The sequence below is a fragment of the Styela clava genome, chromosome 4 (genome assembly GCF_964204865.1).
Source record: "Styela clava chromosome 4, kaStyClav1.hap1.2, whole genome shotgun sequence".
NCBI lineage: Eukaryota > Metazoa > Chordata > Ascidiacea > Stolidobranchia > Styelidae > Styela > Styela clava.
Window position 1 is genome coordinate 24,427,082 of NC_135253.1, and position 27,558 is coordinate 24,454,639.

The 27,558-nt window shown below is 36.2% G+C and overlaps 1 protein-coding gene across 1 annotated transcript; it reads left to right on the top strand.

Annotated features, from left to right (window-relative positions):
* The first annotated feature begins 1,480 nt into the window (after positions 1-1,480).
* Positions 1,481-27,352, top strand: LOC120326924 (uncharacterized). The gene is made up of 11 exons (XM_039393281.2): positions 1,481-1,794; positions 19,226-19,408; positions 20,003-20,633; positions 21,226-21,381; positions 22,341-22,521; positions 22,960-23,119; positions 23,758-23,907; positions 24,277-24,452; positions 24,847-25,010; positions 25,605-25,669; positions 26,393-27,352. Exons 1-11 carry the CDS (start codon positions 1,728-1,730, stop codon positions 26,422-26,424), a joined length of 1,965 nt encoding a protein of 654 aa, XP_039249215.2. The 5' UTR covers positions 1,481-1,727; the 3' UTR covers positions 26,425-27,352.
* The last annotated feature ends 206 nt before the right edge of the window (positions 27,353-27,558 follow it).

The following is a 27,558-nucleotide window of genomic DNA, read 5'->3' on the forward strand; positions in this document are numbered from 1 at the left end:
GGAACATCAACGCGGTGTAGATGTATTCTTATTAAATGTCACCGCAAGTCTTGCTCACAACCCCCAACCACGGCCGTGTATAAAAATGAAATGTTCATTTTCCGTCATCGAAAATCAAACCGACGCAATTGTAAATGATAAAGCGCTCAATCATTTGTTCTGAGAAAATCAGCGCTATATATATCTCGACAACTTCCCTTTGACGGCTTTGATGTGTAACGGTGCGATTGCGCGCCTGTAATATGACTATTGCCTTCGTACTGAGTATTGAATAAATGTATGCCAGTGTAGTATGTGCATAGTTTCTGTAACTTAAATTTATAGTTGTTCGAATAGGAATATTTAAGCAGCATTTGGATCTTATGTAGCAAGCAAAAATGTAAGATTTGATAAAAACCCCTGTCACGTTTAAAGCGCTGCAGATTGGGCGCTTCAGAAGTATGTGTACCAATATGAAGATAACTAATTTTGTTTGCCTACTTTACATCAAGTTGTATAACGGGACTGAAACATATGTTCATTTGGCTAACACAGACAGTCCCCGAACTCGTAATAGAACTAAAATAAGAAAAATCGGATTAAGATTATGGCTAACCCTAACCTGGTACACACACTCCGGGAGTACCGCAGATTGCACTCACCACGTTAACTGTGGCGGGGGTGTTATTTTTGTTTTCTTATAAAGATACCAGCCTTCTAGGAGGGCGACCATTGAATTGGCAATTGAGACAATATATTCATCCCATTTCTGATTGTTTGTTGGGTGTTCACGGTTAAAGAAATGATCGCAGGACGCCTTAAAAGTTTATGATAGTCAAGTTTTGTGTATTTAAGAAACCGACTTTTGAAAAGATCAGAAAATTGGCGATCGGGACAGTAATTTATACTCCTTTTAACTCTTGGTTGGTATGGTTTAAAAAATAGGGAAATAGGCGCAGTTTGTCTTGGTAAAATTGGAGACTTTAACACTGAGTTTTATGCTCACATATTACGATCACGTACCACAGCCTCCCTTCCTATTACCAGTCCATTTCGGGAATGGTTAACTTACTCAAAATTGATTATATGAGCTTGTGTGAATAGTAAATATGGCAGGTCTCCTATTGAAAAAATCGATAACTTTAATCTATGCACAAAGATTAAGCACTTATAATCAGGCTTGAATCAGATAGTAAGATGGTTTTATAATATTCAGTGACAAGTTCCTAAACCCCCCGAGTCACGAGTTAAGTCGAAATTGAGCGCTGAATGCAACCAAAGAGTTTTTTTTTGCATTTTACGCGGCTGTCAGAGTGATATTCAGTTTTAGTTGACGCTTGTATATTACCAAAAACAATCAATACTTTGACACACGTCAGTAATTAATTGGCATTGTGCGTCACTGCTATCTACGTGACATTCAATTTCGGATGGGGCATATGGGGAGGTATACCCATCTTTATTTCTAACTTCATTTTTGATTTTCTTTCCACAAATCATACTTCTCTAATAGTTGAACCTTAATTGACAGACCGTATACTTTAAAATATCATAAAATTGAGAAAAATCAAAAACTGTTTATCAATTCCACGGCATTGATCGTATCTCGATTTGCCAAGCCAGGGAAAGAAATCTACGTCATTCGTAATACGAGCGGAGAATCGAAATAAACTGCATTTGGGACGTCACAGAAGAAGTTGAATTTTTCAACGAAGAGGAGTGAACGCCACCCATCGGATGATTTTCCAATGACGGACGACCACCAAACAAGCGTATTCATGAACGCGAACGGAGAAACCAATGATAATCATGCCGGTAAGTTATTAATTTTCATATAAGATAAATTGAATAAAAGAATGTCATTATTTGCTGTACTAGAAGTGTACTTAACATCGCATTATCTAGAAAGAACTGCTTATACACAGCCATGTTCGGACAGAAAGATGTTTAAAATGACAACTCTGCACTCCGCCAACCCTGGGAATATGAGAAGTCTTTTACCGTTTCATGTACGGTGCTGATTACAACTCTTAGCTTTCAGGCCATAACTGGCTGCTTGTACAACGCTATGTTTTGAGTAGACCCGTTGCATAAAACTGGGAACCGTGCATATTGTTACAGCTAAGACAAATGGGAGCCGTTTTATCGTTCCTACCATTTGCTTATAACAGAATTAGGAGCTATTTTATCGTTTCCCGTTTAGATTACCGCCCTTAGCTTTCAGGCAATGAATAGCTAGCTGTTCGTGCAAAGCCTTGTCTTGAGTAAAACCGTTGCATAAAAACTGGGGATGGTGCATATTATTACACCTGAGAAAAATAGAACCCGTTTAACATTCCATATACAGTGTATTAGAAAAAGAAAATATTTTATCGTTTCATGTACGGTACGGTGCACAACGCCTTGTTTTGAGTAGAACTCGTATTAACCATTGTTTTAAAAATCCCTGCAGATCGTTACATGGAAATAAAACCCATTTTACCGTTTTATATAGTGTACGATTTCCATTCTTGGGTTTACCGACAACAAATGTCGAAAGTGAGTCGGGTGCGATAAGTAGCGGCTTAGTTGTTCATTGAATTGGATTTGGCATTTCCACTCGTTTAATAATTCAGAAAGTTTAGCGTCGAGTGACAACTTAACACTTTTGGACTTGACAGCCGATATTTAGCTTTGTAGTAAAGTACAGCAACTTTAACGCCATTTTTGGGTAACTTGAGTTTTTGAAAATGTATATTTTGCACTATTTTTGTTTTGGTAGGGGATACTCATAAGTGTGGTAACACTATACTCCTTCCTGTGTTTATTTTGAGTTTCCAGTAGCGCTTATATGTGTGTAATTTAATATTTTTTCATACTTTGACATTCTTTGACAGTGGGTTTGACATTTTTGTCATAAACTGATGTTTATATTATTAACTGTTGTCGGATAGGTGAGTGGCCGTGAGGTGTTCAAATATTTATTTATGTATACAGCTGTATATAATACGTTCAAAATTCTGGTGACAATTCTACTAACTCCCCTCAATTTTAACTGAACGTGAAAACTTAGTATGACACAAAATGGCGTGTGAAATTTAAATATACAAATAGCAATACATTCAAAAACATCGGCAATAAACCAAAGTATAACTAGATACGCGAAAAATTATTATTTCCGAATCGCCGAGTCGAATATTAATTTAATCAAATGGCATCAGAAACAACAAAAGTTTTAACCCAAAACAACTTATTTGGATATTTATTGCATTTATTTTCTAAATAACGAAGTAAAGTGCATCGTGGCATTTGTAAATAGAATATTCAGAAGGAATTATAGGGACGAAGTAGAATTATAGAAAACCAGTCGAATACAGAGATCTCCAAAAATTTTAACAAAGTTTTAATTCAAAGTATACGATTCCATTTTAATATTTACAAACACTAAATTATTCAAAAGTTTGAATATAGTAACGACGAAATTGCAGTAAAGCCTTTTCTCCTTAGTTGTTTACTATTGCTTTGGTTTCCAGGTCGATATATTTATTATAAACAATGTCAGTAAATTAAGTAGGATTTCTACATTATTCATGATAAGCTGAACTTAATTTCAAAGCAGGAATGTAAAATTATTCAAATATAAGTTAGTATTATATAGAATTTCTATTTTTTTTTCTGTTTATTTTGATTGAAATTATTCAATTTTGAACACAAATTATAAGTTCAATTTCTACTTTCAATCCGGTTTGACGTATAATTTCACTGGTATAATGGCTAATTTTACCAAAAACAAAAGAATAATTTTGTTTTTATCTTTTTTGACTTGGAATACGTAATATGATTTAATCATAACAAATCAAATGGCTAATATGATTCCTGCCTTATATCAATTTTACAAAAAATAACTATCTCCGTAGCTAAATTACTGAGGAACAAATTTGAAAAACATAAATTTAGAATTATTTTGAAACATCCCAACTTCCAAGTCTCGACCGTGTGAGAGGTAATCATCCTCTCTAAACGGTTTATACACCATCTCACAGAATTGATAGCTCGCGAAATTTCTCCATTTCCACTCCGAAACGGTAAGCTTTTGCTGTCGTTCTGTTTTTCACAGATGTGTAAAGCAACTTTTCATCAGACTGAATGTAAGCGTAATCGGGACGTAGGAATACTTATTCAATTTATACTGAAAAAAAACGTTTCAATTTTATTAGAGACATCCTGATTTATGTCAGATATAATGGAGGAAATTGGGCTAAATTTTTTTATGTGTTTTTTATTATATAATATGAATTTTTACATTTGTGCGAGTATCTTACCGACGACATAGAACACCATAGAACACTGGGATAAATTTGGATTGTGGGTATGTTTTGCAAGAAAAAAAGTACATGACCAAATATGGCCATTAACCGCACAGCAACTTGCAATGTTATTCGAATTGCAGTGTCCTCTGTTGGGCAATAGATATTATAATTCTCTCTTAATGGAAAACTGCCTGGCGATAAATTGGATATTATACTTGAGCGCGCCAGAAAAAAAAAGACAGTTAACATATTCTTTTCAAGGGGAAATTTTGAATGTTGCAAGGGACAAATGGTTGAGAACACCTGATTTACAATAGTTTGACAGAAGTAGAAAAATGCACACCAAACGTTGAGGACATCCCTGCCCGATGGGCCGTGTAGAGATAGATAAATACCCACTCTATAAAACATGACCCAATTGATGACACAACGTCTGGTTTTTTAAAGTTTAATTTCTAAATTTGCAAACCCGTGTTATTGATTAGGCTATTTTTAGAAACTGTACGAAGCTTTTGCAAATGCAATTGCCGTTAATTTAAAAACAAGACTTTCACATCTACAATATATTCATACTTGTATAGGTAAAAATACGAGGTTAGGGTTAGCCAATTCACATTCGAGTGAAATTGGCAAGCGACGCCGAATCAGAAACTTTTGCGAACACACATCAGTAACTGATTGTCTATATCAGACATGGACAAAGGGTAACGTCCCGCTTGGTAATTCAATCCGGTCCGCCTGGTGCTGCCACAACCAAACTGAAACCAAATTTTGATGTTTTAGCTAAAAATATCTCACGGAATTTGTTGAGATTAAATTTAATTAATTAAATTGCGGTTAAATTTAGTTTTGGCAAGAGGTTTATTGTTTTCCACTGTTGCTTTTGTAACGGAGTAAATATTGCTCATAAAATGTAACTTTTTATGTCACACTAACATGGCTTGCCAGTCTTGGTAGGCACAATTTTTGCCCCTGGTTCAAAAACCTTGCCCACCCTTGGTCTATATCCTTCTTTTGTAGAAAAAAATGCATTTGAAGCACCTTGTAAACATCTTTCATAAAACTCAATCTGAGGCTGCACCAGTCCAATTGGGTAATAAGTATTTGACAATTTTGAACAACTTTAAACCTATATAAAAATATCGCACCTGTTTAATAATATTCATTAGCTTTTGTGAATGCAATTGCTATAAATTTAAAAACAAATGTTTGTCATTCTGGGTGTGGTAAATTAGGTAGACAACGATGAAACAAAATTTCTTCCGAAACGCACCAATTGCTTTATATCAGTGATTGCTAGTCTGTATCTCGATGTCAAGATGTCAAAGCAGCAGGTAAAAAAAGTTCGATATCACCATTTAAAATTCAAGATTCAGTCAACGATGTCTCGATCTCTTGAGCAGATTTAATCGCGGTTTTGTCTCATATGACAGATATAGCGTTTAAAAAGGGAACGGCAAAATGACGCCATTTTGCATATATACAGTATGCATCGTTGTGGCAGACCAGAACTTGGAAATTGGATTGAAAATCCGGGCGCTGTTCTGCTATCAACCATCAATTATTTTCTTAGGCTAGAATAAGTCAGTCTAAGTTGGGTACAAATACAACCATTCTTTTTTAATAGATAATTTAATTAACTGACCTAAGCTAAACTGATCTCCAAAGAAACCGTCGGATTTAGCTATGTCGACATCGCAAGTTAAAAATCTGTTGTTTGTATCCCTTATACACCACTTCACCCGGTACGGAGGTCTTTACAAAATAAATTAGCAGCACATGCTCATACAGACCCTTGTTCGGAGTAAAAGGCATATGTAAGAGGTCGTACTAATAACGTTTCTCGCCCACAAGTGGGTCTTAAAGCTTTTTGGAATGGACCACGAGTTTTCTTTGGCCTACAGCAGAACCCAAGGAAACGCCATCAATTACATATTGTGAAAAGAGAGTATATTTGAGTTTGAGGTTGAACCAAGGTTTGGAGGTTCAATTTGCTTAGTTTGGTAAATGCACTTTTACTATATTGTTTATATTAATATAAAAACATTTTTATGATAGCCAAAATTTTTATTGGAGGTTTTCTGGGCATAGGGTTTCTTTTGGCGCCGAAAATTGGCGCAAAGGAATAGGGTTGAAAGCCAATAATGACGTTTCAAAAGGTATAGGTACAACACATCATTAAAAAACTCGTTAATCACTGATCGACGGACCGGTCGTCTTCATCACTCAATAGTGTTGTTTATGATCGTTGTTTTGATAATGACATCACAATAACGTGACAGCAATTGCGTCGTCGTCTGCAAATTTGCAAAATCACGCTGCTGCAAATGAACGGAAATGGGACGCGAGCGGTTTCAATATTATGCAACGCTGCTTGCTTGCAATGAATACCACGCTCACCTGCATTTTGCTGGTAAACATTTAATGGGGACGCTAAAGTTTATCAAAAATCTAAAAGCACATCAAGCTGCCGAAGCCCGCTTGATAAAAACCCCGTTCCAAGTAAAGTAGAAAAATTGTCAATCGAATAATGCAAAGCGAATATAGTGGATTTGAGATGGTAGACAAGACAATTTCCGTCAACTTTCACAAAAAAGATCCTTCGTATTTAGAATTCAAGCCATTTCGAATTTTGCTTTTATTAAACACTACTTATCTTATTTATATCAAGCAATATTACCAAGTTATTCTTAGTAAGGGCAAGACTACACCTTTCATTTAATTTAAATGGATAGACTTTAATTACTTTCCTTACGGTACATCACCAGTAGGGTTTCAGCCTCAGGCAACATATATAGTGTATTGGAAATGGTTATTGCGAGCAATTTTTACCTTACATGTTTTGAAGTTTTGAAAATTTATTGCAAAATGGTTTTATTTTTGCAACAATTCTTTGCAGCAATTGAAATAGAGTATTAATCCATTCAACATAGCACTTATGAATAGCTATTGGCAGCCAATACCAAGTGAATAGGCAATGATTTCATTTATTTATATACCTCTCAAAGCTAATGCAAATAATTTTTATGGACGTTATTTTTTGAAAGTGCAGAAATATTTTGCAAATGCTTTTCAGTTAGTGTTAATTTAAGCACGGCCTTGACATCTAGAATATATCCACACTTGTATAGGTTTAAAATACTACGTTAAGGTTAGCTAATGTACATTCTCGTGGAATTGACAAGCAAAGCCGAACCAGAAGCCTTTGCAATTGACAATGATTTCATTTTTTTATGAATAGCTTAAAGTTAAAGCATTTAACCTTTTGGAGGTTGATTATTGCACACGAAATGTACCAATACAACGTTATTCGGAAGTGATGTTGTTTTGTGGAATAAATTTCTTTTTTTCGCGACTAACGAACAATCTATTTCAAGTTTTCAGTTCTTAAATATGATAGAAGTCACTCAAAGTTTATCACTTTTTATTTTTTCAATTCTAAGATTTGCTAAATTTAGAGCTTTTCAGATAGACTGTTCGAGAAAGAAAACCCATGTTCAGTAAATAACTTAACACACTACCCACACCGCAAGTCTAGAGAGTTCGAGGTAACATACGCCGAACTATATATAGCCTCCAATCACAATTATATTGTAGCGTTTGCGTGAACGTTGAAAAATCGAAATGAGTGGTAATGACGGTAATATTTGCAAGAATCCTCGGTCGTATTTCGCCTGAACGATGGAAACAGGTATATATCAACACCAAACCATCAAAGCCCATGTCTTGATTTCCAACTGTACTGAGGAGTCGGGTAGAATTTACACTAAACTCAGAGCCATTAAATAACGACCATACCTCAAGTGACAAATTTTCGTCTTTGGCTCATGCGCTCGACTTCCAACTTCCAAGAAACTTTGATTTAGCTCCGAATCCCGAAAAAAATTAACAAAAACTTTGGCGCAAACAAGAATGCTTAGTCAACTCAGTGCTTCTTGAGATTTTGTACGAAAATTTTATCAACGCTATTATAAGTGTGAAATGCCGACTCCAGATAATTCAAAATTTCGATTCCGGTTCTGACTCCAATATCAATGAGAAAATGCTCTACTCTTACTTCACAACTGTGAATTCCAGCTCGTCGACAAATTTATCGTCGCTAGCTTGACTGAAAGAGTAAATCAGTTTCCCGTAAATCCATAATAATATGATATATGTCGGATTTTCTTATTGTACATACATGACACAAGTAAGATTCCAAACTAATCGTTGTAAAATTAGAACATTGAACTATTATTATATAAACATTCACAAATGGAACGTTTGAAAATACAGGAAGACCCTGACATTTGAAACTTGTCTGCGGGACTTGGATTCGAGGAAATATGCCCACTAATGTGTCAGCTGTATGATAGTTTATGGTTGGTACTTTTCCAATGTAATATGCAAAACTGTACTTGATGGATGCTCAAAAACCTCATCCAATGCCTTATGTGGAATATGTTTCACAATTCAAAGTGTTTCAAAATTCATTAATTAAACTGGGTATCAATAATAAATAGAGATAGGCAATTCTATAACGCAATGAATGGAGTGGAATTTTTACACATAGTGGAGTATTTAAGCTGTTTTATGTTGAATTAAATATTTCCAACACTCTTCTGTAGCGCTATATGTTCAATTCACTGCTAGACTATAGCGCCCGAGTTGCAAAGATGTAGAAATATCATAAAAAAATATGAAAAAAAGTCACATATATATGAGTTTGGGAGTTGAAAGTTGTTGATCATGTTTGTGGCCGCAATGACCAAGGCGTTGGACTTGATTGCGTTGGGGTGACAGGTTGAAAATCTGGTTCAAACACGATGCCCACGAGCCACCTAGAGTGTAATAAAATATGTAAACAATACCAAACCGGAAAGATACCGGTCCTCCAAAAATAGCAAATCGCGGTGACCGCATTAGATAATAGGTGTGTCAAACCTGATATAAAAGACCGTGTACAACATGCCTTGAAACGCGTAAACGATTTAAAATAAAATAAAAATTCAATGAACGGAACCTGCATTAAGGAAATGTAGTCACCGGCAACTCGATTTGAGTGACCGGTTGTCAGTTGTTTACTTGGTTAGTTCAATTCAGGTCATTTATTAAATAGTAAGTTACTCAAGCTTTATGAACCCATCGCTTCAAGTTAAGGTGAGATTAATCACGTCAACAAATTATGCACGGCGGAGAGTGCTGAGACTAAGTGAAATGCTGGATCCTTTTTTCATGTCAAGTCTAAAATTGTAAGATTGGTTTCCAATTTTATTCATTCAAATTTCTGAAATACACCAAAACTTACGATATTAAGTAATTTATAACCCTTCAGACTACGTGGATATCTATAAGGGGTCGCAGCTAAATTGTCCTAACCTGAGTTAATAAACAACGAACAGTGTGCGATTATCATAGATAAAAAAAAATACATCTCCTTGGCAAAGCTAGTAATTTATTTTTCAAGTTCACCATTAGATATAAATTTGTCATCTTTTCACAGGGTTAGTGACCTAAATTGTGAAAATATCTTCCGTATGGGTAATACCAAACAATTATACAATTTGTTACAGCCTATTCCACATTGAAAAACATGCAAAGTCCTAACACAAGCTTATACAAGACGACGCCATATGATATCCTTCCGGTAGTCGCGTTACTTCGATTCAATCAAACCTCGTGATTGTAATTAAACGCCCCTGTCAACACTTACAATGAATGGGTCTACAAGAAACCTGTATTAACCTTTTAGTATAAAATGTTGAAAGATGCCAATTACACACATATATATATATATATATATATATATATATATATATGCATGCAGGGGCGCTGCCTAGAAAGGTTTCAAAATCGGAATCTAAACTACTCATGTAACGGCCTTTGAAACAGTGAAAATCGTTAAAAGAACCGACCTTTTTAGCGGAAAATAACGAAATATCCAATACATGACTGATACTTTAAAATGTCATATTAATTCGAATGTGTTCAATCACGTAACTGTGGTTGCGTCGACCCAGAATGCCCCACACTGGCTGCGCCAATGTTTGGATGCATCGGGAGCGATTAATTAGTTAGTTATTCAAAGTTATCTAACCACGGAGTTGGCCTTCGGACACACAACCGTTGGTCACTGTAGTGGGCGCCGCACTAAATCTAGGTGTAAAATATTAAATTTGATCATGATGAAGAGTAAAAAGTAAAGTTATGTAATCGAGATTTAAAATAGGGCGACCCCAAAAAACATAAACCAACGAATTTCTTACACTAGAAGGATGTGTATGATTGTACCCAAAACTTTAAGTAATCTAGGGCGGTTACACAAATGTTATGTTTTCTCGCGTTCAAGAATCTGGGTTGGGTTCTGTTTTGGGGGTCACCCTGATGTAAAAGCTTAAATTCCAGTCATTATTTTTATCTCTCTAATAAGACGCATAGCAATCCCGAATTAGGTAAAAGTATATGCTTCTGAAATGATTAATTTGTTAGTCACATCAAAGCTCAAGTTATCTGACTATGTGTATCACAAGGATGATATTTTGTTTGTTATTGTTCTTATACCGTACCGCGACGGACAATCTGATGAGGGGCCGTGGTTCTTCAAAGGACTAAGAAAGCCGTCTTCTCGGCGTATCCCCAAGTCTCCCCCACATACCTTTGCAGAACTCGAAATGTTTAGTAAGCAGGTAAACTCTTCTCGTCTCCACGACTTGTTCGAAACGAACGATATATTTTGCCCATAGTTTTGCAATGACTGGTAAATGCAACTAAATTTTTTGAAATATTTCAAAGTATAGATCGATACGCGCCAAAGAAAGATTTAAATTTTTAAGTGATGAGGCGGAAAATTAGAAGTTACGTGGGATTTGTTATTTTCAAAGATTATCCGCAGTGACGGATTAATTATACGAAAATGAGTGAAAAAACATTTTTTCGTCGCTAATATTTTTGTTCCCAATCAAGCCTAGTTTATCAAGAGCCTTGTTTTATCAATAGTACGAAGTTAGACATATGGGAAAAATTGATATTTAATTATTGTGAACTTTTAAATCGGAAAACTTCAACTATTCTTGAATCTGAAATGCGAATAATATTACCAACTTTTTTAACCGCTTCTTCATTAAAAGAAGTCGTCTTTCAATATTATTTTATGTTTACCACACGCGCGAGTTTCTTCCCTTGAGGAATGATCAATTTCTCGAAACTAAATTCCTTAGTACGTCAGGGAATTGATACTAATCGAAGCCGCAAGACACGAACGACTTCGTACATTAAAAAAATTCTTTACTGATCGCCAAGTCGATTATAAATCCCAATTATTGAATAATATGACAAAAACATATTTTATATCATTAGTCAAAATTATGTAAACTGTAAACTAGTTTACCCAATTCTATTTATTATGGAAGGTTATCGTAAAGTTGAAAACACCTCGCGATATTGCATTATCAGAACATTTGTAGATGGTAATGTGCGAGGGTTGTCTCCTCTCCAGGAGCATATAGTGACTAGGACTGGGCATTTTCGAATACCTGATGATTTCAGCATCGAATCGAATTTTTTTACGAATCGAATCTCGAATACTTGGGAGATATTTAATTGTATGTAGCTTTCTTCTTGTATTTGGTCCTCCAAACAAATAAATTACTAGAAACGTAAAATACATCACTCAGACAGATTGCTGAGCGTTCACACACAATAAAAAATACGTTTTCATCAATCACTCACTACAGAAATGAGTCATATGTCAGAATTGCGTTGAAAAATATGACTTCCATAAAAAAAAAATTGAGAAATTTACCTCGAAAATTGGCGGAAAGGAAAAAACAAGATGGCGGCGATTCGAAATTTCGCTCTGAACCGATTCGAATAATTTACTATTCGATTCGAAATGCCCAGCCCTAATAGTGACTACTAACTTTTACGGCTTTCTCTATCATTCACGTTCATTTTTTCGGAGCAATTTCAACCGACCAATTATTCCTTTATCTGGACAGTTAACCTGGCGAGAGGGCGTAGTTATGATCGACTTTCTATTACGTCCGCATAAACACGTAGCTCCATAAAGGTAGCTCGTCAATAATTGCTTACAGCAGAAGTGTGCAACATACGTCCCACGGACCAAATACGGCCAACAAGGAAAAATTGTGAGACCCGCGAAGAAATGCCAATTTTGATTAGTGTGCGGCCCGCGAAACGAGTTTATTATTTAGTTTATTCTAATACGTACGAGTAATTCAAATCCCTTTGCGTTGCGAAGCGCCCGCGGTTTCACCCAGTTGTTTGTACTTGGCCCTTCTGTATTAAAGGTTGCACACCCATGGTTTACAGCTCTTCCATAAGTGTTCTCTATTCTTTCCAATTTTCCGAGGAACAGAATACTAAAATACTGAAGAATACTAAAAATATTTCATCCCGAACATTGAATTTCCTATCGGACCAGCACGTTTAATTAACCTAATCAATTGAACAAATGAACCATCGTGATATGTGTGGAAATACATGAAAATTATGGTTATATATTGTTAATTATATAGCAAGTCTATACCAGTAACGGAAATATTATCTTGATGGTCGAAAAACTGTTTTTTAAAATACTATATTCAATATTGTACGATATGTTAGTATAAAATTTTTAAAATTGATCAATTGCGCGAAAGACCACTGATGTTATGAGCGCCATAAAACATATAACAACAACAAAGTAATATGTAAGGTTTTGCAGTAAAATAACTGATGTTTTTGATGTAAAAATATCTATTTTCTTGACTGAGTTCGCCAGACCTCGCTTGGAATTCTCGCGTTAACTCCAAACACACATATATTTCTACGCATTAAAGGAATAGGTATAAGTGGAGGTTTTGTATATATATTATACAGGTTTGAAATTTTTATATAGGTTTGACCTTTTCTAACAGTCATATACAAGATATAGATTTATATGGCGTCATTCCCCGTGACGTCACTTGGGAAGTGGTTTCTCGCCATATTGGCAACCTACTGAACTATGCAAATTATATACGCTAATCCATATTATGGAATTTTAGGCAAGAGTTTACAGAAAGTTCACAGTAGCGTTCATTGATTTACTGCCAATTTATATAATTAGACGACTTTTACAAACAGTAATGCTTTAGCAAATGGTTTTCTATTACCTGTAAGCATATGTCTAAAGTCGACTAATTGTCCTCGCTCAAAGGCTTCGTTTGTTCTACTTAAAGGTAGTATGTTATTCGGATTTCAAAAAATAAGTCGAATCATATAGCAATACTGAAAATTTGTGTTAAAAGTAGATTTGAAATTGCCTTCATTTTGATTACCCTATATTGCAATAAAATACTACACGGTAAAAAAAAAAGTATTTTATACATTGGAACACTGTTATGGGTCGAGTTGTTTACAGCCGAGGGAACACTGCTATAAATTATACGCGTCGAATCGAACGCGCCCAAAATGTATTCCAGTCCTTGGAACATCAAAATATGTTGTTTATGGTGGCCAGAATAATACTCGCTTAAAATGTATTGAGACTTTAGAAACCACACTGAGTTGGGTTATTTACGTCTGCGTTTCACGCGACCTTACGTGCGTACACGCAGGATGTTTACGAACATAGCTTTCACCGCCAACGTCATTTCAATCAAAGAGGGCGAAAAATATTGAAAATGTTATAGAAACAAAATTGAAATTGACAAAATATGAATGTCAACTAGTTTTCTATGTGATGTTTGTGCACATTCGCTACAAACAAGCCGCCACTGATAAATAGGACGCTGCATTTTTTTTTATAAAGACGTTGAGTCGTTTCATTGCCTATTGCACACCCTGGTTGAAGTGGGGGACTTAAAAGAGGTTTGAGCAAAACGATCCCCAGCTAAGGCTCTAAATAAGCAGCCCCTAATAAATAAAAAACCATTGTGGCTTTTATTCACCCCTATGGCAAAATTTAGACAAACAAGTTAAAACAGAAGATGCTAATATTAGGTCTAATTTGCGCTACAGATTGGGTTTCTGCGGGACTAACCTATCCTCCTACTATACTTTTGTGCCTGCGAATCCGTGTGATATATTTGTGTTAGTGTGCAGCAAGACTCTTGAATCACTTAGATTATGTCTAAAGCCGTGACTTCGCTACCTTGGTGTTACTTTACCGCCACGATTTAGAATTACAAGTGAACAACAGTAAATTCAACTCTGTTTGTTACCAGCATGAATATTGTCAACGAAACCTACTTCGTCATTAAATTTCTAATGGAAAATCAATAGAAATAGGATTTCGAAAACTTGCGTTCGCCAAATTCTTCATTTCCAACTAAAATATTTATGGATCAAGTTTTACCGTGCAAATTAAATCTGACATCGCAATGAATAATCCGTTCATACTTCTTATATATTTTGTTTAATTTGGTGGATTAAAGGTTTTGTTTAGGCTGTAGAAGGAAGCTATCGATTGGGCGATGGGGGTGGCATCGTAGGCGGATGAAACGTAGTTACATGAGAAGTGCATATCTGAATTTTTTTTTTGTCAATTTTTATTATGTTAATAAGTTTAGTCAATGAACAATTGTTGTTGTGAAAAACGTTTTTTTATAAGTTGTTTTTATTTTTAAACGGTTATTATGCCATTGAGTTTGGTCATCGGACTCGAAGTGGACCTACTGATTGTTTTGCTAAGTTGTTGTTCTTGTTTTTTGAAAAATTGCTTTCCTGAGCAACTAATGCCCCCAATCGATTTTAAATTTCCAGTACTTGAATGGAAGCTGCTAGAAGGCTATTACTTTAAAAAGTTTAAACTAAAATCTTTTGACATCCCACTACGCACACCAATCAACCTGTTCTCCATATAAATTTCTTTATGCTACTTTGATCAAGGCCAATTGAAAGAAGGAAAAGGGGAAAACATCCATATACAGGATTACAAAAAAAACAAGGAAACGGCAAAAAATCTGTAACATTATATTTTTATCGGTTTCGGAAAAACAAATAGGCAAAAAATCACAAGAAGAAAATCTAGTCACAAACCAAAGACATCAAATTTTTCCAATAAAAATGGAAACTGTACCTAAAAAATCTTTCAAACTTGTTTAAATAAAAGGTTAAAAATGCCATATTACATGAACATAAAAAGGGCAATCCTTATTAGCTGCACAGTATAATACTTATAAAATTAAAAACTTGCCGAACAATTTATTGTACAAATTTGTGCGTTTGGGGGCCCTAACACAATTCCAATTATTAAAGTAAGCTTTTGAATCCCAAGAGCCTTAAATGTGAATGCGTAATCTTTAAAATTTGTCCACTACAGAAAAAATGACTGTTACAGATAGCATGGCTTTGGTAAAATGAAATACAAAATAACTTCGTTTAATTTTATGTTGGATCATCAATTCATTTGAAATACGAATGGATTAAATATACAAGACATATGTGATCTTTCTAAGCTGTCCATTTTGTTGAAATGGCACATTTATCATGCAAATTACTCCTGGCCCCCATCAAGCATTGCCACATAAATATAAATAAATGACGTATTGCTTTGTATGACGTCAACGCGACATCTGTTTCACCTTATGAGCTATTTATTGATCGGTGGTCATTGATATAGCACTTCGACACTGGTGAAACCATGTGTGAAATGTATAAACCCCAGGGGACTGAGTTATTAATGCTTTTTGATTGAATACTGATTTACCAGAAATGAGAACGCACATGAAAAATGCATTAGATTAACTCGAATTTCAACGCGCAGGAATTCGGCCACACACAGGCGGACCGGACAACAGAAAAGTCAAAATTGCTTCCGATTCGAATTCCCTGCTATTCGGGTATTTGGTATATTGTTGTGCTTGTTCCGCCACTTTCTCGTTGGATAAATCTCTTCCCTTGTCGACAATGTTTTTTATCAGAAAATTTTCTCGAAATAAAATCACGCGCACTCACTAAGACGTAAAGGAGACTGATCTCTGAGAAAAGGTAAGGGCCCCACTAAAATGTTGGTGCATTAGGCGTTAGTGAATACTTATAAAAGAAAGACTTGAAGTGGTTCAAGTCGATAAGATAAGAGAAACAGCTATGATATAGGACAATGGTTGCTAACCGTTTTTTCAGGTGACCCAAATTTGAAAACAATTTTTTTTTAAATCTTGCGACCAATGGATTTGCTCTCATGCTTAACGAGCATGTAGTGATGATATAGGGCAGAGTCTCCCAACCCTTTTTCAGGCAACCCCAATATACTAATCAATCAGCCATGATATAGAATATAGGGAAGCCACAAAACTTATGTTCTTGGAGAAAATCATTTGGAATACGGTTTTTATTGCGTGGTGAATACACTGGCAGTAAATGGATAGCGATTGAATGATGCCAAATAATATATATAGAGACAAATATGTATATATAAATTGATATCCTGAATAGTCTACTTCTACTATTTACTCTCCCAAGTACATGTCGATAGAAAATAAGTCAACTTGGCGCATAGCCTCATTGGTACATACTGTAGTAAACAAGAGTATTAAAATACAATGATACATTTTTATTACTCTTCCAAAATTAAACCCAGGACAACTTTTTTTGGTTTTTGACAACAGTTTTACAGACATAGGGTTGCATCGTCTGACCATCTGGCAAAAGTTATCAATCATTGTCCATTCGACAAATTTCGTTGATTGACGAGGACTGAACCCTAGAATGATCGTGCAGTTTTACATTATTATGAAACAAACGTATTTTCAATTCTTCTTGTTACGTGACAAGGAAAATAGACAGATGCATGTGTGACGCATTTTTAAAAATTATTTAATCCCACACGACAACATGTTTTCATTATGATTTAATAATATGTGGGTTTGTAACGAAAAGTCGCTTTGTGACTCCATAATATACATTATTTGTCATAGTAAGTTACGTCTGTAACGTGAAACGAGTCTTCGCATGGTCTTAGCGTTTTTCGCCGCCTAAAGTTTGTCCACCTCTGACTCACTGTGTGAAAACTCGAAAAAAAAGTTATGAGGTGAATAAGATTTATTGTTTATCCCAGGGGAGGGGAAAAGTCAATAATCGACGACTCGATTATATGGCGGATCACCTTATTCGTAGCGCCCACTGTCACGTGTTCAAGTCGTAATTGGGATAACTTAGCCAGTCCAATTTAATTGAACGAAAGTTTACTAAACCCTGCAAATTTTGGTTTGACGACCTTATTCTTGGGCAAACGCGTCCAATTCGTCTGACTTGCCAAATTATGAATCCATATATCTTAAAAAGAGACGTTGTCCTCAAATTCTCTCCTATAGCTTAGGCTTAAATTTATCGTAATCAGTAAGTTTTGGTTACTCGTTTCAGACTGGAAGTGAGAATAACATTTCAAAATTTTTTTTTGGAGTACCATCTCTTTGAGAATTGCTACATATTTATAACCAGTTTACGAAAGTTCGTCTTCATTTTAACTTAGCCTGAGCCAAAGACATTTCGAGAAACTGATAAGGTAATATGTCGTTAAATCCCTCCGTTGCCTGATGTCGAGCAATCCCGAATTGGTTTTCAAATACAGGCGAATTGGTTACGAATTGGTTTTCAAATAAAAAAGCCTATGGCATTCTGATTGAGAAAAAATGAATTGTCAAATAAGCGCAACCTTTTTCAAGAACCGCAGAAATTGATGTTCGTAGTGGAAGATAGAAATAGATTTCAAAATTTATTTTTGGAGTTTTCATCTCTCATTATTGTCATATATTTATTCATCTCATTACGTCTTTCAACTTGGCCTGAGCAAATGACATTTCGAAGAACTGTTTAGAACGTAATTAGTCGTTAAGTCGCACCGTGACTGAAATGAACTAGAATCGGTTGACATTGTATATGGCCTTTTGGTAAGACGATTTCTTACCACGTAAGGAAGATACAAAGGCCATAACAAATAGGTACGTTTCATCATTTTACATGCATTGCCAATTATAGCGCTTACGCTATTTTTAAATGTGACAAATACACCGACATTGAAACTGTTCCGGCATTTGCATTTAAACACGGTCATGTATTATGAACAAAAGTCCACTACCATTGACGTGCTATAAGTTCGAATGATCTAGGACTAGGCGGAGAAATTATCTCATTGACGTAGTTTCGTAAAACCTAACTAATAGGCGCAATGATTTACGTAATGGAAGTCAGAAAATTGCGATTCCTAACTAACATATATACTCTTGAGATAGCATGCTCTATTTTTTGATAGATACAAGTTGTACTGAAAGCGATCTTTCGGTCATTATTTAACTTCTCAAACAACAAAGTAATATAAAAGAAAAAATGGGGCAACTATAATAGAAAGCTTCGTATAACACTTTATAGATGAATACCAAGATATTTCACGCTTTAGCTCCGAATGATACTCTCTACGCTCCTACGGCAATGGTTTTCAAACGATAGGGATCGCCCCACAAGGTGGGCCTTTCATAGATCATTTTTGAAAGGGTGTGGAGCTAATTAAAAATAAAAATATTTGTTAGATTTGATCTTGTCAACTTTATTTTGGGTATTCACATTTTTTATTGTTTAGATATTGCGATTCCATTCACGTATTTTCAAAGTGTTTTTATTAAAACTATCGTCGCACTATCTGTTATTTGTATTTTATTCCTAGATAGGTATTTTTGAGGTGGGCGGAGGACTTGACAAATTCAAGGGGGCGCGGGTTAAAATTTAGAGAACCACTGCTCTACAGTAAGCTAAATAGTCCAAGTACGGATATACGTTGTTGCGTAAGACGGGACTTTTTCCTTAGTTTACAATATTTCTTACTTCCTGGCATAGGAAGTTGGAGATCATCATATGAGTAGTCCTACTCGTATCACTATCTTTCCTCACCTCGGATAAAATTTGAGAATTGATTCTCCCTTCTCGTCATTTATAAGCTATGAGGCCACACTTTTATAATTTAGGGAGCATATCCTAAAAATTATCTTACATTTTTCCAGACACGGCGAGCGGTGGAAGACTTCTTTCAACGTCAGGAGAGGACAAGGGACCAAGAATTCGAATGACCAGACCGTCGAAGTTCAGAACTAAAGCCATACTTGTTATATTCCTCGTGATTGTTGTTGTCATTGCTATAATACTGGTTGTAGCACTAACGGCTTCATCTTCGCCTACCTCAACGCGTGAGTGTTAAGTTTTGGGATATTTCTGTATTTATTGTGTCTTGTATGAAACATTAATACATAGGATGATATTTCTCTTTATTTGATTTGAAAAACCGGAAAACTAAACACACAGACTTTACTGTATTGACATAGAACCTCATATTTCGGGTCGAAATATGCCTTGCCTCGAAACCCTAGAGTGTAATAAATTGGGTAAGCAATCCGAAACTGCCGAAATTCAAGTTCTTTTCAAATAATACGAGCTTCTACATATCTTTAAATATCAGTGCCCTTTGATTACGGGCTTTTTCGGTCCGAAAAGTCTGAATAAGCGTATAAACATACATATAAATAAACAAATGTTTTCGGTGGTTGATTGGGTTGTAACGATACAGCCGTTGGGGTCACGTGAGTCTGTTACCATCGGCGTGAGTGGTCTCCGAATTGTGAGAATTCAATCTGAAATTTCATGAGTTGCTATAAGTTATTTACAGTCAATTTTCTAAACACACAGTGGCAACATAACGTGACGTCACCAAAATACGACGTCATCAATTCCAAACTTTTTTGAATATTTATTTTTTTTAATTTTCAAACTACTTATTCTTTCAGATCCTTTCCACGATGACGTCACTGCCACCGTCCTCACACATCATCATATACGTTGCAAGCATGACCTCATGATTGCTCAAGAAGGGGAGACGGGGAATACCCACTGGAGAAACTATGATTCCAGCACCCACGTTTGGAAATCCATACCAAACGTCAAGCACACCGGTTTTGTGATAATATCACCAAAGTACGAATTGCAGCCGGGGTATCCAGGCATTCAAGTATCAATGCTTCTGCCTCACAATAGCAGTGAACTATACATCATGGCGGTGACATCATCATTACGTCATAGCAAGGTTGTAAAAATGATACCGGGGTCGAGCCGATGCAACAGCGTAATACTCGAAGACAACGAGTTTTTTGATGGAAACGGGACTACTTTCAGAGTTTACATATTTTATCGACGTCACGTGATACTGAGGGGAGCAAAATTTACAGTGACGTCACTTCCTCTCGCTGTTAAATTCCGAAGTTTCCAATTAGAGGCAGAGGAAACGATTAATCCGAAGTTTGTTCACGTCAAACCGGGTGATCACGATAAATGTTCGGTGGAAATTGACAACGGTAAAGTTCAGTGCAACTGGTTAAACATCGAAGACGGAGATAACGCGAACTTCGAAGCTGTTAGTAGGTAAGAATCCTTATAGTCTCTCTTTCTTTATAACGTACGGTAGTGTGTATCGTAACTGACCAGCGGTTACGTGAGTCGTTTAGCAATTCTCTCGTATGTAATTATAACGGCCCCACGAGCTTCAAACTTGCGAATCCGCGCAGAACTAATCCGAGGTGGCGCCGAGCCACTGGCATGGTGAATAAATCGAAAACTGAGTTTGACTAATGCAATTTCGATTTTACAAGATAATTAACAAGTGGTCACTCAAAATTGAGCGAAGTAGTTGGACCCACTTCAATAATATACCTAAAGGAGCCGATAAGACGGCTTAATGAAAGTTGAATCCCGTTTGCGATCAGATAGAGATCTAGCTATAGCTAGTCATTTCGGATGCGTAGACGGAATGGTGAAGGTAGCCGTCACCAGCGGGGACGTGTACTACGAACCGATAATTGAACGAGGGTCCGGCAATCACTTGGCAAAAGAAGACCACTTTTCAAAAGATTCCAACCAGCGAAACCACGTCGTCAAATCCGATAACAATCTATTCCCGCTCCTTAGAACTATGCACCCCTTCCGAAATATAAAAATAGCTTTTCTTTTTATTTAGTCACAGTTGTATCAGCAGCGGTGTTCAATCAACCGAATCAGCCACGTGGTTCTTTTCTCTGACGTCAAAGAATACTCATCACGAATACAGAGCTTTGATGGTATCACCTGTGATCGAACGTTCATCCAAGACTCCTTCAATTTTACTGACGTTGTGGTAAGCACTACATCCAGTAGGCGCGCGTATATCTCTTTCCTAATGATATACCCGGCATTCTCAGCGTCTTCGTACACGCAATGAATCAATTTGCCTTTATTAGTGAGATGAAAATAGCGCTGTTAGTAATAATTCCCATTTACCTTACTAATACACCAACATTACCTTACTAATTGAAAGGAATCCATGGCGTTTCACCAATTTCTATATAAAACGTGTTGACTTATGTAAATGTTTCAACAAAACCAATCTAGCTTATGTCATAAACAGACTCTTTGATCTTCGTCGTTATGGACCAAGGCCCATCTTTTGGCCTCACTTTCAAAGTTTTATTTTTTATTTTAGGCGATGCCTTATGTCCATTTTGTATTTAATTGTTAGAGCCAAACTCTTAAAAAATCAATCAAAACGTGACATAGGATAAATTGGTTTTATAGCGGTGAACTGTTTCATTGGACAACCGCTTATACGTTGAAGCTACCTAATATCCAATCAAGATTGACGTATAGGCGTCAAGTTCAAAGAAAGATAACGGAGTCACCAGATTGATTAAGTAGTAATTAGAAATCACGGGACAGTAAAGAGCAACCTATCTAGAATCTTGCAAGGCCATTTCATCAAATAATTCCAGGAATATCCAAACTTGAAACACTTCCTATGCTATTCAAAAGTCTTGCTGCACACTAACACAAATGTATTTCTGTAACGTTTCGTCTGACCGAAATCAGACTTCCTCAGACAAACAGTTTACAACAATGACCAATGGTAAATTTTGGGAATACATTTGTATTAGTGTGCAGTGCAGCAGGACTCTTGAATTGCATAGAATGCTACAACATCCTTGCATTATACGCATACGAATCCAATAGCCGACTAGCGCAAAGGCATTGAGGAAGGATTGGGAGTTAGTCTCGCGCAACTTTCTACTGGGAGTTGAAACAATTTGTTCTCTTTTCCAGGTATATATTTAAATGCGAAGACACCCACATCAAAATTCATCTCGTTCCGCTAACAAAAACACATCGAAACCTGATTGGGACTTCGTCAGTGGTTGCCGAAATCACCGACCCAGCGAATCACAATGACTGGAAATTTACGTCCTTTCAAATATTATTACCAGAAGACCACGAGCAGTACCAGGTAATATATATATATATATTAGAAATGGGTAGTGAGTGGAGTCAAACAAAAATATTATTATACCTGACAAACCGGAAGAGTGAAACGACAAGTTATTTTCCGTAAACAGACATAAAGTAAAATACTTGAAAGCGTCTATGAGTGCACATTGTGTATATGTAAAAATGTAACAAAGTTAAACACCTTTAGTGATATTTATATCATTGGATAATATAAATACCTACAGCCAAAGAACTTAATACAAATAAAAATTCGCCTGATTTGAGGAATGTGATGCACATATTTACCTCACAGGGGAGAAAAGTCGATAAGAAGCATGGCCTCTGTTATGGCTAATAACCTACACCTAACTTGGAACTAAGAATACATATAATGGCATTTCCTATCTATTGTCAAGAATAAGCACGGTAAACACGAGTACTAAAACTGCTTTTACAGATTGTACTAGAAGGAATAGTAATGTCAGAAGGGAATTGCACAGAGTACGTTTGCACTTCAGATGGGTATCAGTATGGAAGGTTGCGACAACCAAAAGTGCCGATGATTGGCCTCGACGCGATCACCGTTGAACTGATGCATGAACAATGCGAGGCGACAAGTAAGTTCATAAATACCGATACCATCGGATGGTGGTTATTGCGGTAGTCGCGATGACTTAGTGATTAGTGTTGGGCCTAACTGTGCCGGCGTCAAAGATTTCAGGTTAAAGTCCAGAGGTGGGCAACCACTTTTATGTGGGCCAGTTGCATAAAATAGACTTGGTTACTGGAACGGAGGCTCAAAAATCAATTTGAAAAACAATAATAAAAAACAGTTCATTTACAACAGCTAGGCTAACTTTTATTATATAATGATAAGGAGCTCAATGTAACAATTGGGGTCATTATGACGTTATTTCCATCGATATTTTGAAAGGGAATTTATATGCACAAAAAGTATAGCCGTAATTCCAGCAGACACGAACGGCCGTAATTTGCCCACCCCTGGGTTAAACTCAATCCCACAAGAGGTGCAATAAAATGCGTAGACATGCGCTACACGAAAATGTTCGGTGCTTTTTAAAGCAGTACCAGCCTTGCTCGGAGTAGGGATTAGGTACAACAACACCGATATATCGGATATATATAATTTTATGTTAAATAGTGTTCCTTTACAAGGCCAGATGTGATTCCCAGTAAGTAAAATATACATTGGTTGGTGGTAAAGGCGTTGATTATGTTTTATGCAAAATTTCAGGCAAACCGAACGTGATGGACTGCAAATTCCAGACAGAAGGCGACACAGGAACACTATGTGAATGGGAATCGAGTCTACCGGAAATGTATAGGGGAATCCCCGGGATCTTTGAGGCCAACTTCTGGCAGGATTGGAAAGCGGTTAACAGTGGTAAGGAATAAAAGTGACTAAATTAAAACCAGAGCGGTGGAGTCAGATTTTTTAATGTTTTCATATTTGAGTCATAATTTTAGCTCCCGCGAGACGGGACGGGGTTTTAGAAATAATTTATTAGAATAGTTGTGCTTGAAAATTTAACAATTTGAGCAATTGAAGATAATCAAAAAGACGTTCTTATTTTCTGAAAACTGTAATGAAGAGAAAACTAACAAATCTAACATATTCACATGTCTTTTTACTATGCTGAGTATAACCCATTTTGAAACATAATCGATGTTTCATATTTGAAATTACAATGTATCCGGAAGGGTGGATTATTCGTTTTGGTGCATCCTTGTTCCTATATGGTAATATTTATAGGTGAAGAAGACGACCACGGCGCCACCAGTCAGCATTTCGTAGGCCGAGGTCACATTATGTCATTTGACGCATCGGGAAGATCGAAGTCACAAAGTTACGTTAGAACTCCACTACTGAAGGCCAGTAAAAACTGCTCCTGTGTGATGTCCTTCATGTATCTTATGAGAGGAATCCTGGTAAGTTATCGAGTTTTCCCTTGGGGCGAATGAATCTCAGCCCTGTTTAACTTCGCAAAAATAATAAAGAAATCGTTTTCAATATACCATTTTAACATCATATACTTATTTACTTTAACGATCTGCCAAGTTCTATTGCCTGTATTGGGTAGGGTTGACTATATGCCGAATCGAAGTTCGATCTCATCGAACAAACGAATCTAAGCCAAATAAACTACCTGTTCGAGGCTCATATAGCTGCAAAATTCAAATTATAATAATTTCAACAAAACTCAAAATTTGAGGTATTTATTGCTGAACACGCGGGATAAATCCAACTGTAAACATGTTCCTTTTACTACAGAATTTTCAGCTAGCTATGCTTACACTTTGGTGCATGATTCTTTATGTTTAGACGCCGCGCATGCAAGTCAATTTAATCTTCGGTTCTGATGTAAATGATAACACCCGGTCTCTTGAACCTCAGTGGTCCCTTCTAGGACATCAAAGTGAACACTGGGAAACTGCCGTCGTCTCGATAAATCTCCGGAAAGACTTGCCTTTTCAGATTGAATTAAGGTTTGTAACTCCTATTAGTATTTCAATGTTTATACATTACCTTATACTAGGGGTAGGCAAATTACGAACCGTGGCCCGGATCCACCCCATCGAAGTGTTTCATCTGGCCCCTTTTTATACAAATTATGACTAAACTTTTTATGGATATAAACTTGCGTTGAAGATATCTATGAAAATAACGAATCGCCGGCTAAAATATAGAACGTAATTTCCGTTGTATAATCTGCGCCTGAATACAATGTGTTCCTTGTTACATATAATTGTGGTGGACTATAAGCTGTTTATTCTACATTAGCTGTTACGCTAGTTATTGGTAAATAAACTGATTTTTATTAATAGTTTCATATTGAGCATCCGGCCCAGTGAGCAAGTCTATTATCTGTAACAGGCCCCACTCAAAAAAGAAATTTCCCACATTAGTATTGGGCAATCTGTTTGTAATTTTTGCCTGATTTATTGTTGCAGTTTCTTTTAGTTACGTGGTATATACAGAAAATCGTATGACCTTCCAATTTTGTTAGCTCTATTGAGCAGACCCCTTTCTGTGAAATATCCAATTAGACTATACTAAATTCGAACCTAACAATATTTCAGAGTTCTGGATGTTTTTGACGGAAGAGGAGACGTTCATTTTGACGATATGTACTTTACTGGCTGTGGTGAGTTTAAGTTCTACCGTTCCTATATACCAATAAACCAAAATTATTCGAAAGTTTCATTAGATTATTAATGTTACAAGAAAGCAATGCTTGAATAGGCGCACCAGAAGTGTGTGCATCAATATGGAGGTAACTGATTTGTTCGCCTACTTTACATCAAGTTGTGTAAAAAGACTAAGACCTGTGGGTAGGGGGGATATTCACTTGGCTAACACAGACAGTGCCCGAACTCCTAACAGAACTAAATTAAGGAAAATCGAAATATAATTATGGCCTAGCCCTTGGTACACATACTACGGGAGTACCCCTAGATATATGAACGCGACGTTCAAATCATCAACGGCAGCCTAGCAGTAGCCTATGCGACTTACACGGAAATCTATAATCTGACCATTCACTGGATTAGTAGGAACGATGGGAGAATTATCTGACGAACTGCCACATGGTGGGGTAACATGCATAGAAATTGCTAAATTTATGATAAAATATCGAGCCCTAAATATCTCATTATCTATTCCTCAACAATATATTAAACAGCCTTATAGCGACCTATTCCATCTTCAGCTACTGAGAAAGCTTTTTCCACTTTCTAGTACTGGAAATTTGAAATCACGCGAGAACCCCTAAAAATGCATTTTAAACTTACAGCTCAGTCCTAGCTTAACTACAGTTTTATTAGAATCACATTTCAGATGAAATAATAAACAAATTCTCTTGTTACAGATATGGACAAATACGATTCTACATCAGAATAGTAACAACTGCAGAAAGTTACAACTAACATTCAGAATCAAGACAAAACAATCTAACATTTTTGCACAAACTATATAGCCCAATACGATCGCAAATCGCAGAAAATACAGTTTCAGTAAGGTCAAGTGTGTAATGCGCCGACAAACAACGACCTATACCTATACACGACCAATGCCCACAATAGTTCTATTTTAATCAGCCTTTCATATACGAAGTAGTGGTCTGAGTCCGGATCAACCAGAACGGATATATAAATTAGCCCATTCGATAATTCCACTTCTATTTGGGAAACAATGACAATACAAACACTTACGTTATAGTCAAAAAAGTCGGATTCAGTTTGCAAACTGATTTCGGCCTCCACAAATGGACGCTCGACAACATTTGATGTGCATCGCATAGGCCTGGAATACTTTCTCTTCCTACTTTTATTTTATTTCTATTGTTCTTGACTTTGTTCCATCATAGTCAAATATTATTATCGATTATGTTTGAGTATACGTGGCCGAAAACTGTAATAATTCATCCAAACGTTTGTGACTTCGATATTATGTTCTGAGGAATTTCTGAAATACCCAGGCTCAACTACCCACTCCGAGGCAAATAATGGGAAAACGATACCTCTATTGTGAGCCGACTTATTTGTAACATATTTTGTACTGTTAAATGTGATTCGGTCGTAGGAACAGTAGCCACATGAAATCTGTGAAACAATGTGCAAATTGTACAGTATCAACTAATGGCAAACTGATACTTTCCATGACGCGCAACAAGTCATTCTCTAACCACGTCCATAAATGATCCACCATGAATCGATAATGATATTTGTCTGCTTTCCAATCGCGCCTTTATGTTCCTAGTGTTTCGATTTTTTTTTATCATTTTTCTGATATCCAATGGGTATTTATTCCTGATTCCGTTCGGAAATGAGATTTCTTCAAAGAGTTTTTATTAATTGATTAATTAAATTCTAGAGATGATATAGACGCAAATTCTTCAGCACTTCATTGACTTCAAGACTCTGCTGCACTAGCAGAAGTAGCCCATGATGACCCAATATAATAGCTAGGATCTTTCTTTATCAATTTTCAACCGCGTCTCACTTTTTAAATTTTCTTTTCATATTTTTTACTGAT

Excerpts from the sequence above, each read along its gene's own strand:
- LOC120326924 (XM_039393281.2), top strand. The coding sequence starts at position 1,728 with ATGACGGACGACCACCAAACAAGCGTATTCATGAACGCGAACGGAGAA. Across the intron at positions 19,409-20,002 it reads ATCTTCGCCTACCTCAACGC|ATCCTTTCCACGATGACGTC; the intron begins GTGAGTGTTAAG and ends TTATTCTTTCAG. Across the intron at positions 23,120-23,757 it reads TGAACAATGCGAGGCGACAA|GCAAACCGAACGTGATGGAC; the intron begins GTAAGTTCATAA and ends GCAAAATTTCAG.